General features: G+C 38.8%; 1 protein-coding gene across 1 annotated transcript; it reads left to right on the forward strand.

Annotated features, from left to right (window-relative positions):
• Positions 1–7356: 7356 nt before the first annotated feature.
• Positions 7357–10524, forward strand: LOC122645237 (beta-glucosidase BoGH3B-like). The gene is made up of 7 exons (XM_043838568.1): positions 7357–7508; positions 7657–7747; positions 8517–8662; positions 9067–9211; positions 9420–9617; positions 9802–10126; positions 10247–10524. Exons 1-7 carry the CDS (start codon positions 7357–7359, stop codon positions 10522–10524), a joined length of 1335 nt encoding a protein of 444 aa, XP_043694503.1.
• Positions 10525–14734: the final 4210 nt, after the last annotated feature.

The following is a 14734-nucleotide window of genomic DNA, read 5'->3' on the forward strand; positions in this document are numbered from 1 at the left end:
TGTACGTCTCTTGTAAGAGGAGCAAGTTGCATGCTCATTTGAGATTGGATCATCTCCCCACGTATGTTGAGATTGGATCATCTCCACATATGTCCCTCCCCCGCCCCCCGCCCCCCTTTCCAAAGATGTCGGTGTTTGTCTCGTCACTGTGCCTTGCTATAATCTTAGTAGGAGATTTCAACAAACTTTTTCATTGCTATAATCTCGTTTCTTAAGACTGGCGTGCTTAGGAGCTTTTTAATTTTGTAAATTATTTTTGTTTTGTTGACCTCCAATGTTGGAGACTCAAGTTTCATCAAACCTTTTTTGGTCAATAATTAAATAGGGCCACTGTATGTGGAATTCAGATGCTGTAATCTCTTCTTTTTATAAATATTTTTTGGTTGAATTTTTATAGATTATGATGAATTCGGTTTGGTGAGATTCCGACTTAGATGTTTGAATATTTCTGTGTATGTCTCTTGTAAGAACAGAATGTGGAGCAAGTTGCATGCTCATTTGAGAATGGATAATGTTTATTTTGTGCAGGTGAATGTACATTTTAGAGCCAATCACAAGTTTGTTTTGTTTCCATAAAATGTACGTATGTGACGTACATCTCAGAGCCAATCACGTGTTTATTTTGTTTTCATAAATACTCCTTCCCTTGTAAATGGCAAAAATAGGACAGATGGTTACCTCTCAAGTGTGAGCGGGGAATCTTCATGTACGTGAGCATACGTGAACGACTCACAACTGTTCAGATAGGATCCAATCTGTGAGAATATTCCATCTGAACAGCTGTGAGTCATTCAAGAATCACCTGACTCCTCTCAAATTTATGTGCACCTACGCACGTATGTGCAAAGTTTCATTCATTGTGTTAATTTGGCACGCAAGAAATGGGTTTGGGTCTCCTGCTGCACGCGGCTGGTTCAACTACCTTGCCGGGCAGATATAGCAAGGTGCGCAATGAGCGTTTTACCCCTGCTCGAGTGGGGGTAAGACGCTCATTTCGTGCCTTGTTGTGTATACGCAGCAGAGCAGTTGGGGCAGCTGCGCAGCAGAGGATCTGGATCTGCAAGAAATAGATATAAAAGGTAGGATTGAGTTTCCCTCTACCCATGGTGAATGGGATACCATAAGGTGGAATAGGGCAGGAAAGGATATTAAATGGGTATTTTGGAACATACTACAACCCTAGGAGGGATTTGTGAACCCTAGGATAGTGGGTGAACCGTCCTCCATTGATGGAGGAAAACTTAATTCTAAAAGTTAAGGCTCCATTTGTTTCGATGTAAAATTTTACTTGAAAATTTTCACTTCAAAAAATTTTAGATGTAAAATTTTAAATGTTGAACAGTGATCCAAGGTTTGTTTTTGTTATGGAAACAAACATTAGAAATTTTCAACATGTAAAATTTTACATGTACGAAGTAAAATTTGACACATAAAATGGAAAATTTTATGCCAAAACAAAATAAGCCTTAGGGGAAAAAAATATTACAAAAACAAAGGAAAAATTCAACTTTGCGAATAGAAAAACCCACTTTTTGATCAATATTACCCCTTGTGAGTTGAATGTCCCAAGTACCCTTTTCCCCAATTATTGCCCACAGTGAAGTAGCCAAGTAGATACCCACAACAAAGGAAAGACGAGTATATATGTTTATTTCCTCTCTCTTTTTTTCTTGTATTCCATATTATTGAGAGAAAGAGCCAGTCGTGGGATATCTTTCCTTTGAATGTATTCTTTAATTTCTAATTTCTCTCAAAAGAGAATATATAAGCTTATACAAAGATTGAGATCCTAATTGATCTAAACTAGGAAAGAAATACAGATAATATTGAGTTTACATGTACAAAGGATTTTATCTAAACAAGGAAAGATTTGTCATCACATGTGAAAGGAAAGATATCCCACAGCTGGCTCTTTCTCTAAATACATATATAGCACTGCTTAGGAGATCATATGCTTAATCTAATGATAAAGTGATAAAGTAGAATTAGGTCTGCAACATTAAATGGAGAAACACTCTCGTATATACAATACAAATGCGAAAGAGATCATTGCTTGGTTGTGTAAGTCCCTGCATCAGCACAAGTGGCCAATGAGAACGTACGTAGGGGCATTGACATGGATGGATATTTTGATTTCACAATGGGCAAGGTAGTAAATTTGTGTGCTCCTAGCCTCCTATGACTTGGGGGAGGAACCATGCGACCAAGTAACGTTCTTTTTCCCTTACAAAATATACACTTGACATTACACAATAGGAAGAAAGAAGATTGACAGGTTGTGCACGTATACACTAGCATCTCCCTGTGTCACCCCTCCCTCCCTTTGACTGTAAAAGCTATTTTTGGAATGAGATCTCGGTGTTTGTCTCGTCTCTGCTCCTTTCTATAATGTTATTAGTAGGAGATTTCAACAAAGTTCTTAATTTAGGGGTGAGACTGTTGGTCGTCTCTGCCCTTGTTAGTGGTCTACTTGCGGTCTTGTGTTTGACCCCTTTGTTCTTATTTTTTTTTCTTAATACAATGATCTTCTAGCAAAAACATAAACAAAGTTCTTAATTTTGATGAGAAGGTGATTAGAGTACTTAAATCTCGTTTCTAAGGACTGGCGTTGCCTGGAGTTTTTAATATTGTTAATAATTTTGCTTTTGTTGACCTCCAATCTAGTAGACCCAAATTTAATTACATGGTCTAATTAAAAAAAAAAAAAAACCTTTTGTAATCAAAGAAGTCTTAGATAGGGCAATGGCAATTTCTGATTTCTTTTCTGATGGAAGGAATGTTTTGGTATCTGTTTTACAATCCTTAGGCTGTAATTATAACCCTCTTTTGGTTAATCTGAACCCCAATAATGTTTCTTGTAAGAAGCTTCTTAGCATGACACCTCATGGTGTTGTGCAAATCTTATCTCCTAGGATCTCATTATCTTTGTAATTATTCTTGTACTTATCTCCTAGGATTTCTTTCCTTGTATATAGGAATAGATTAAGGACTATACTTGTATATATCATCCATTACGGATTCTATTCAAGACAACTGATGCAATTGCATCTTCTCATCATTTATCCTCTCATTATTATCTTATTATCATGGTATCATCAGTCTAGGTCTCTGGCATCGATTCTGGTTCTTCCTTCATGGATACTGAGAATGCATTTGCTTCGTTCACTATGCTCGCTTTGTCGATGTCTTCTCCCTAGTATCTCCACTCGAGTGATCAAACTGGAACATCCTTGGTAACTTCTCTGCTAGACGGTGATAAGTATCCTACATGGCACCGATCCATGTTAATGGCTCAGGTACACCTTATCCCCTTTCTACCTTTTGAATTATACCAAATTTACGCCTCAATATTTGGCATTTCTCACCTCCTTGTCCAGTGATACAGAACTCTCTACCTTTACTGATGCCATGCGGCACCAAGCATAGCGTGATGCAATGAAAGAAGAAATTGAGGCCCTGACTCCTAATCAGACTTGGTCCGTTGTTCCATTACCATCTGGCAAGAAGGCTATTGGCTCTATGTGGGTTTACAAAGTTAAAAAAAAATTCAGATGGTACTATTCAGCGCTACAAAGCGCGCCTGGTCGATCGCTAAGGGCTACACCCAGGTGGAAGGGGTTGATTTTCATGACACTTTTGCACTAGTGGCCAAATTAGTCACTATCAGCATTCTTTTGGCCATTGCTATTGTTCATGATTGGTCTTTGCATCAAATGGATTTCAATAATGCATTTCGTCTAGGCGATCTTGATGAAGAGGTCTATATGCACCCACCTCCGGGTTATCGGAGTAAGGGGAGAATTTGGTTTGTCGACTACATAAGTCACTATATGGGCTCAAACAAGCTTTCCGCCAGTGGTACTCTAAATTCTCCACGGCTTTATGCACTTTTGGATTTCGCCACTCTAAATCCAACCATTCCTTGTTTTATATACATCATGGCACGACATCAGTTTTATCATCCTCTATGTTGATGATTTGGTTATTACCAGTTCCGATATTAGCTTGGTTGACGAGGTCAAGGCTATGTTACATGATCAATTTCACATTAAGGATCTTAGCACCCTAAAGTACTTTCTTGGTATTGAGGTTGCTCATTCTGCTACTGGGCTTTCTCTCAATCAACACAAATATACTCTTGACATTTTGAAGGATTGTGGTCTCCTTAGTACCCAACCTGTAGATACCCCTATGGAACAAAATTTGAAACTTGATAATGACATGGGGATCGTCCTTCGTGATCCATCTTTTTATTGGCGGTTAATCGGTTGCTTAATTTATTTGACCGTCACTCGCCTTAACATTTCTCATGCTGTCAATATCTTGAGCCAATTCATGCATCAACTCCAGCAGCCCCATCTTGATGCTATTGGGCAGGGTCTCCATTTCCATTATATCCTGGGATCTCATTATCTTTGTAATTATCTCCTAGGATTTCTTTCTTTGTATATAAGAATAGATTAAGGATTACTACACTTGTATATATCATCCATTACGAATTCAATTCAAGACATCCGATGCAATTGCATCTTCTCATTATTTATCCTCTCATTATTATCTTCTTATCAAAGCTATTCAATTTTCAAGCTGCATGGTTCAAATATCCAAGTTTTCTAAACCTTTAATTGTGATAGTAAATGGTATTTTTTTGGTAAGGGTAAATGGGTTTTTCTTGAAGCATATAGTTTAGTTTGTGGAACAGACCCAATGGTAGAGGAGGAATCAGACCCAGTCCGCTTAGATGGATTGCGCGCAGGCCACCATTCGGGGTAGCCATTTTTCTTGAAGCAACGTGACTTAGTATGACCATCCTTCTTATAGAAGCTACAATGAGATAAAGGCTTTGTAGATGAGCTGTCAGATCCATGGGCGCAAGTGGAGCGCCGAGAAGTGGCCATTGCAGCCTGGTTAGGCAGCATAGAGGTGGGAACATGAAGACTACACTGCCTTTCTTCTTGTAGCAATAGAACATAGGTCTTATGAACAGAAGGCAAAGGATCCATCAAAAGAATCTGGCTACGAATAGCCGCATTAGAGTCATTGAATCCTTGAAGGAAATCAAGAAGGTGATCCGTATCAATGTAGGATTGCAAAGGAGAGAGAGCACCACACGTGCAAGTAGGTAGTGATCGGTAGGATAAATGCTCATCACTGTAACCCTTTATAACCGTGTAATAGGCGAAACAGTACCTTGAATGTGTGTAGATAAAGCCCGTTGAATCTCAAATATACACGGAGCGTTCTTCGGGGAGAAATGATCACGAAGATCGATTCAAATAGTGCTAGCCGAATCAAGCCGAAGAATATTATGAGCAATAGAAAGTACGTTAGAATGGACCAACCATGATCGCACCATGCTATTGCAGCAGATCCAAAGATGAAGTTCCGAAGAAGAAGAATCAGGTTTCGGTAAAGTGCCATCAATGAAAACAAATCTGTTCGAAGAAGAATGATGAGGATGAAATGTTGAATAAAAAATTAATTAAATAGAAAAATTGAAGAAAAAAAAAAGGGAGAGAGATGAAGCAGGTGGGTGTTTTTTACTCCCATCCACTTTTTTTTTGTTTCTTCTTCAATTTTTCTATTTAATTAATTTTTATTCAACATTTAAAATTTTACATCTTCCAAACGGTAGCATTGCTTCCTCCCAATTGTAATATTCACCCTCTTGCAAACCTTAGAACCCTTTTCAACATTTAAAATTTTACGTCATAAATTTTTTGAAGTGAATTTTCAGGTAAAATTTTACATCGAAACAAAGGGAGCCTTACATTTTAGAAATTAAGTTTTCCTCCACCAATGGGGGACGGTTCACCCATTATCCTAGGGTTCAAAAATCCCTCCTAGGGTTTTAGTATGTTCCAAAATACCCATTTAATATCCTTTTCAGCCCTATTCCACCTTATGAATGAAACTCTGCACATACGTGCAGCTGCACGTAAATGTGAGAGGTAATCACCTGTCCGATTTTTGCCATTTACAAGGGAAGGAGTATTTATGAAAACAAAATAAACACGTGATTGGCTCTGAGATGTACGTCACATACGTACATTTTATGGAAACAAAACAAACTTGTGATTGGCTCTAAAATGTACATTCACCTGCACAAAATAAACATTATCCATTCTCAAATGAGCATGCAACTTGCTCCACATTCTGTTCTTACAAGAGACATACACAGAAATATTCAAACATCTAAGTCGGAATCTCACCAAACCGAATTCATCATAATCTATAAAAATTCAACCAAAAAATATTTATAAAAAGAAGAGATTACAGCATCTGAATTCCACATACAGTGGCCCTATTTAATTATTGACCAAAAAAGGTTTGATGAAACTTGAGTCTCCAACATTGGAGGTCAACAAAACAAAAATAATTTACAAAATTAAAAAGCTCCTAAGCACGCCAGTCTTAAGAAACGAGATTATAGCAATGAAAAAGTTTGTTGAAATCTCCTACTAAGATTATAGCAAGGCATAGTGACGAGACAAACACCGACATCTTTGGAAAGGGGGGCGGGGGGGCGGGGGAGGGACATATGTGGAGATGATCCAATCTCAACATACGTGGGGAGATGATCCAATCTCAAATGAGCATGCAACTTGCTCCTCTTACAAGAGACGTACACAGAAATATTTAAACATCTAAGTCGTCTCACGAAATCGAATTCATCAAAATCTCTAAAAATTCAACCAAAAAAAACTATAAAAGGAGGAGATGTCAGAATCTGAATTCCACACACAGTCGTTAATCATAATTTCTACAGAAAGGCTAAGAAAATATGAAGATGAACCATGGTGATCGCCATTGCTCCTCTGTTCCTTTCTCTTTCTCTTCATCTTCATTTTCCCTTCTGCTTCAGCTTCAGCTTCAGCAGAACCAGCTCAAGCTGGTTACAAGGATCCAAGACTCCCAATCGAATACCGAATCTCAGATCTCCTTTCTCGGATGACTACTCATGAAAAGATCGGCCAAATGGCCCAAATCGATATCTCCGTCGCCTCTCCTGACGTCCTTACTAATCATTCCATCGGTTCGTCCCCTCTGTTTTCTATAGTTTTCTAAGTGTTTGGTATGCATTCTTGGAACGCATTCTAGGTTGATTTTACATTCTCTAATGATGAAAACAATTATTTTTATCATTTGAGAATGCGAAATCAATATAGAATGTATACCGAACACAGCCTAAGTTTTTCCTTCTTGTTTGAAACTCAATTTTCTTGAATTCTTTGAAGCTCCAGAGGATGAAAACACTGACGATGAGGGTTGTTCTGATTATCAATTTCAGGGAGTGTAGTGAACGGAGTAGTGCCGGTCGGTCATCCTGTTATAGCGCCAAACGCGACCGCTGCAATGTGGGCGGACATGATCGATGGGTTCCAAAAGTCTGCGTTGTCGGCAAGGCTTGGGATTCCCATGATATATGGTACTGACGCAATCCATGGCCATAATAACGTCCTCGGTGCCACTATTTTTCCTCATAACATTGGCCTTGGAGCTGCAAGGTTTCTCTATCTTCCTCTTTCTCTGTTTGTGTGAATCTGTGCAACTGTGGGAGAAACAGAAGCTTGAGATCATTTAAAGATAAATTGTTATCAAATTTTTGGCAAATATTTTCCTGTTTTCTCATTTTCTTGTTTTGTTCTGATGAAGGGATGAGGATTTAATGGTGAAGATCGGAAGTACCACTGCTTTGGAGGTTCAGGGCACCGGAATGCCGTACGCTTTTGCGCCCTGTATTGCCGTAAGCTCTCTCTCTCTCTCTATGGTAAGAGCAAAGTCGGTCATTCAGAGCAGTAAAGCTATACAACCGTTGCGGGAATGTTCATGCTACCCGGTTCGCAGCCAAAGAAATGAAATCTAAAAAGACATTTTAGAAAATACAAATTCCTAAGAGGATATTTATGAAGCCAAAGGAGTGACAATATCCAATTTCTTTGGTCGAAAGCACGGGTAGCTGGAGCATTCTTGCAACCTGGTTAGCAGCAATTTTTTTTTTTCACTTTTCAAATGATGGATGATGTTTGTGAGATTTTTTAGTTTATAGGAAACCCATGCCTGTTTGGGATTAATTTAATTAAGGGTTACAACTTCTAGAAACCTTTTACCCACTTTAATTGTCTTTGTAATAAAAAAGATTTGATCAAAAGAATCATACATGGTTGTGTAGAGACCGTATAAAAAAATATATGTTATTATTTAAAAATCATTTAATGCAGTATTTATATAATAGGATATATATTCATTTAAAAAAAAATCTTAGTTCCAATCTAAATTACCAGTGTAACAGCCACTTCAAAGCCCTAACTCACTAATCAGGATAGAAATCGCGGGAGCAACTTTCTCATCCCTAGTAGTATAGTATCCGTTGTTCCTATACCATTTCGAAGAAAGAGTAGGTTCCCGATCCCTCAAAAGTAGCACCTACGATTGGATAATCAACATCTCTTACCGCGGCTATGGTCTCGTTCATCTTTTAACTAATTAATCTCTTTGAATGGGTGGAACTGCAGGTGTGTAGGGATCCGTGGTGGGGTCGACGCTACGAGAGCTACAGTGAGGATACGCAAATTGTGAGGAGCATGTCCAAGATCATACTAGGCCTACAGGGCTACCCTCCTCACAATCATACCATTGGTTACCCCTTCGTCACTTCTGGGTACTTGCTTTTTCTGTTTAATGTGTATTTCCATTTTCACACCTACTGAGATCGAATTCTCTGCACATACATGCACATGAAGATCTAGGCTGTGTTTGGTATGTATTCTAGGTAATTTTACATTCTTAGACAATAAAAACAACTCTTTTTACTTTTCGAGAATGCGAAATCGACCTAGAATGCATTCCAAGAATGCATACCAAACGCAGCCCTAATATCATTATACTATTTTACCTTCTATTTGTATCATATCATCAATTTGGTATCAGTTCAACACCGATACCAATATGATATGATATGACCAATTCTATCGATACCGATTCCCAAAACCGTGGTCTCTAGTTATTTATTGGACGGTAGAGATTCTAAATTATGATGATTGTTGTTGAATGGATCCATTACAGGGGAAGGAAAGTGCTGGCTTGTACAAAACACTACGCCGGCGATGGTGGGACACAAGGAGGGGTCGACGAGTACAACACGGTGACCACATATGCTGACCTGTATCGCATTCACATGACCCCTTACATTGATGCAATCGCCATGGGGGTGTCAACAATCATGGCTTCTTACTCTAGTTGGAACGGGATCAAGATGCATGCCAACTCTTTCCTCCTCACTCACATTCTCAAACAAGAGATGTCCTTCTAGGTAGCATAAAAGTATCATACAACATCTCTGAATTTACATTTCTACCCTTAATCTGGTCCTGACACCCTAGTGGTCATCACTTTGTATATCCTGCTACATGGGACAGGGTATGGTCATATCAGACTGGGAAGCAATTGACAGGATGACCAACCCACCCGGTTCACACTATAAAGAAAGCCTGAAGGCAGCCATCAATGCTGGAATCGACATGGTCATGATCCCTTACAAATACCAGCAATACCTCACATACATGACGGAGCTTGTGTCGTCCGGCGAGATTCCTATCAGCAGGATTGACGATGCTGTGAGGTGAATCCTTAGGGTGAAGTTCATTCTTGGGCTTTTTGAACAGCCCATGGCTGACCGGTCTCTCCATTCCATGGTTGGACACAAGGTTAGTCTCAAAACCCACTGAATTAATCAATTTCATTAATATGAGTATTTTGGTCATTACATTGGTTTAACTTTTCAACCTTTTGGACCCACAGAAACATAGGGAATTGGCAAGAGAAGCCGTGAGGAAGAGCTTAGTGTTGTTGAAAATTGGGAAGGGAGAGGAGAAGATGCTTCCTTTGAGTAAGAATGCCCCCAAGATCCTTGTGGTTGGGTCTCATGCACACAACATCGGCTACCAATGTGGAGGATGGACTGTTTCATGGAAGGGCACCTCAGGCAACATCACCAAAGGAACAACCATCTTAGAAGGCATCAAGAGGGCTGTTAGCAAGCAGACGCAGGTTGTGTTCCAAGAAAAACCCGGCAAGCAATTTGTTAACAAGAACCAGGATTCTTCCTATGCGATTGTGGTTGTCGGCGAGCTCCCTTATGCCTAAACAGATGGTGATAGCAAAGAGCTCAAGTTGGCGCTGGACGGAGAGGAGACTATCAAGACTGTGTGCAAGGGGGTGAAATGTCTGGTTATCGTTGTATCAGGTCGACCCGTTGTGATAGAGCCTTATGTTGACATGATGGAGGCATTGATGGCTGCTTGGCTTCCAGGGAGTGAAGCTGGAAAAGGGATTGCTGATGTTATATTTGGGGATTATGATTTCCAGGGTAAGCTTCCAAAGACATGGTTCCGACGGGTCGACCAGCTGCCAATGAATTTTGGGGATCCATATTATGACCCGCTGTACCCGTTTGGGTATGGGCTCCAGATGGGTATCCAATCACACAAAAGAGGCTCTGCAACTTCTTTTTCATCTATTTGATTAGTTATGGTATACGTTATAACAAAAAATTTGTACATAAAGGGCCATATGAGGATCAAAAGGGTATTTTAGTTGTAGCATTTGTATAATTTTTGTTTTGATCAATGAAAATTTATGAAATACCAAGGCTGTGTTTGGTATGCGTTCTTAGAATGCATTATAGGTTGATTTTGCATTCTCAGGTAATAAGAACAACTATTTTTATCATATGTGAAATCGACTTAGAAAGCAAACATAATAGGAGTTTTTTCTGATACATTCATGGAAGCGGAGGCAATCCAAGATGGATTATAGAGGTTGATGCAGAAATCGCAACCAAAGAATATCGATTGGGGAAACAATTATCATTAATCCAAAGGTAATGCCAATTGGTGTAACAATCTTATTTAGTTTATGAAGGAGAGCGGATGACATACACTTTTTTTGAGCATTTTTTGTGTTCAGTTTTTTCTTTGCTTGACAAGTAACATTTGGGAAAGATAGCCTTTGTAAAAGGAGACAATTAATTGTGCAAGCTAAATCTATAAAATAAAATAGAGTATACAAACCACCATTGTTCATCAACTAGAGCAGTAGTTGCCGAGTATGTTGATAGGGGAGTCCATAATCAAATCAAATCTATGTCAAAAAAGAAGTCCGACACATTGTTGGAGGAGGATTGAAACACACTATATTTTTAGATTCTAAATCATCTTCTTCAATATTAGATTGAGTTGTCTATGTTTACAGCAAATTATATTCTTAATCATTTTTTTTTTACTCATGTTGTATTTTTTTTTGGAAGATAGCAAACCTCGGCACAATGGTAAGGTTGCTCCATTACGACCTAGTGGTCTTGGGTTTAAGTTAAGAAACAACCTCCTCCAAACCATGCAGTGGAAGGAGCCTGATGTATTGGGTACACCAATGGTGAAGCTCATGCACCGGAAAAAGTGGCTTCTCTTTGTAAATCCTGACATCCTATTGGATAAGTTATTCTCTTATTTCTTTCAATAATATTTTCATTTTTTCCTGATGACAAAAAAAATATCTAATTATTCATTTGTTCAATTTGAACCTCCGCATATCTTGCAATATGGAGAAATTAATCTTTGAAAATTTGGTGTATCTAAAGAAAGTTGAACAATATGGGGGTGCTGTTCTCTGTGCCGCAGCGCAGGCTGCGCCTAGGCACATGGGGGTGGATGCAATGACCACCTTGCCCCCTGCACAGGCTACCCATGTGCCAGGGCGCAGCCTACGCTGCAGCACAGAGAACATTCTCCCAAAAAAAGACCAAATTAACCATCCAACTTAAGAAAAACAATTTACTAATAAAAAGAACCATCATATAGGCGGCTATGGAAAGATAATTTTCCCAATAAAAAGGAAAATATTTTTTCTTCACTACACGGTAAAGATTCATCAAACCATCCCAGATTCAAAAATCCTATGAGGTTTTAGTAAGTTCCCCCAAAATATCCTCTGGTGCACATTTGAATCCATTCACCGTGGCTGAAGGAAAACTCGTCCTAAAAAGAAAACCATAAACAATTAAAAAAAAAATTAAAGATTAGTGCATGTTTTTATTTGATCCAATCTTATACAAATATACTAATTCAAATTTCAAACATGATTTATTGAGAAAAAGACAGCCCGAGAAAATAATAGGTCAAACTAGGAGCCAAGAAAAATTATAAAAAAAGGTCAAAATGCTCAAAACTCAAAGACAAATGTGTAAAGATTATTAAACGTGAGGAGATCTATTACCTCATTCTATTTTTCTTAATGGATCAGTCATGATTCATCCATGACACAAGATAAGATGACTCACTCATTAGTCATGACTATCCAGTTACGTCCATTCTTACTCTTTATAGCATTACCACTTTCGGATAACGTTATGGTATTCCATAATAGGATTATCAGTAAATAAAGTATGGGAAGCAATTTTCTCTCCGGGAGTGTGGCCTACGCCAGTAGTTCCATGTGTCTATCTCTCTCCTCCTTAAAACAAGGGGGCAAAGCTGTCTTTTCATATGGGGAGGAGAGAGATAGACTCATGGGAGTGCTGGCGTAGGCCACACTCCTACGCCAGCACTCCCGAACAGAGTTCTTTTTCCCGTAAAGTAATAGAACACAAGGTCCATCTAAAGAATACAAACCCATGTCAATGGGGAATGAATGAACCCATCGGATCTAACATGAATCACAGAATCTGGATGGAACGCTGGGATGTATATTTTCATTTTTTATTGGAAAAATTACTTGTACACCCTTTAGAATATTGCATGTTTTCTTAATATTTCCTATTTTTTAAAACCTTACTTAAACACCCCCTGCATTTTACGATTTCTTTCAAGTAGGTCCTATTCGTTAGTTAGTCACCCTTTAGTGATGACATCATGAGTTAGAAAAATTCTAAATACCCAAACTACCCTTTATAGGTAGTGAAGTGACCCTTTTACCCCCTCCATCTCCTTCTTCTTCTTCTTCTTCCTCCTGCAACCCATCCACAGCTACCCTCTATTGCATCGAATTTGCAACACGACTGTTTTGGGCCTGTGAAATGGAAAAAAAATTGAAATAACCCTAAGAATTCCATATTTCTAGATACAAAGGCTGGTTCTAGGATTCTTGGGGATCGATTCCATCTCATTTTAAATTCAGAGACAGAATAGAAATTGATGCTCAAGAACCCTAAAATCTGTCTCTGAATTTAAAATACATCAATAGTGAGAGTCTATTGATAAAAACAATCATGCGGAACATTCATGGAGATCAATGAGCATACACAAATTATGGAGATGCGAATGGCATACCTGGATCCATGGCTGAAGCAGAAAACTTGCTTTACGATCCCTGTTGCACACGAACGTTGGTCTAGTCTGCCCTCTTCCACACAACTTTAGGTTTTTTCAGAGTGGTCACTTAATGGGCCAGTGACAACTATTTATAGTGGTGAGGGCAGGGACCAACCCTGCATAGAAACTAGGGTTTTCTTTCCATTAAGGAAACAACACTTTAGGTCCACACATAGTAACTGGGCTCATACCATTAAGGCAACTCCCATCAACACAACTAAACCGGTTTTAATAAAATAAAAATGGGACTATGCCAGCCCACCTTATGGAAATCTTACAATCTCCCACTTGGGCTGCATATGTCATAAGTTTTGATTTTGAAAACCTTTTAAAACGACTCTCCAGTTTAGACAAACTGATTGTGGCCACAAAAGATAGTGTTGAATGGAGTACGCCTTAAACCTGATTCCTTGGTCCGAATGAAACTACAAACACCCAACAGTGCAGATCGTCACATCTGAAGAGACATGGGACCTAACACGTCAAAGTGCTTATGGCCTCACCGACTTGGGCTGTATAGTATGAGAGTGTGGTATGAAAAATGCATGATATAATCATTAACATGCCAATTTCCAAATTGGTCCAGGCTCGGTAACCGAATGAGCCGCATGAGACAAAAGCTGAAGGTCTCATTTACCATAAGCATTGCCCAAACGTAAACACTTCACATAAGGAAGCTCGTTGAGACTTGGTCCGAATGTCCCAACATACTAGTTCATGTCCTCGAAACCGAATGAGGCTCTTCTAGTGAACAAAAGATGTGCGTGTATTTACTGAAGGCCTCAAATACCAAAGGAGACAAATGCACCACATAGCCTCAAATATCTGAAGGAGGCAAAACAAGTGTACACAATAGAATCTGAATGCTTTTACTTGACAACTGGATGTGCGTGTATTGACTGGAACCTCATATACCAAATGAGGTAAATACACCACATATGACCTCAATTAATTCTCTATGAGGCAATTAATCAAGTGTATACACATAAACAAATGGCCATAACAAAAATGCATGTATATTCTCGAGAATGTCATAAAAAGATAAGAATCTGAAGTTAGTTGCAACTGTATACATAAGCAAAACTCCCACTAATAAAATGCATCAAAAGAACTAACAAGTTTCATATTACCGACATACTCCTGAAAACTCTTGGAGTCAAGTCCTTTAGTGAGAGGATCAACAATCATACTGTCTACAGTAATGCACCAAACTGAGTTTTGTGACTCACAAACTTTCTCTCTAACAAGGAAGCATAAATATCAAATTTCGAGTTAAAATTCCTCAGTTATAGAGTCTAAACAGTGACATCACAATAGGTCACAAAACTCTGCTTACATAAAGAAAAGTAGTCGGTGTCCGTAAGACA

The sequence above is a fragment of the Telopea speciosissima genome, chromosome 11 (genome assembly GCF_018873765.1).
Source record: "Telopea speciosissima isolate NSW1024214 ecotype Mountain lineage chromosome 11, Tspe_v1, whole genome shotgun sequence".
Classification (NCBI taxonomy): Eukaryota; Viridiplantae; Streptophyta; class Magnoliopsida; order Proteales; family Proteaceae; genus Telopea; species Telopea speciosissima.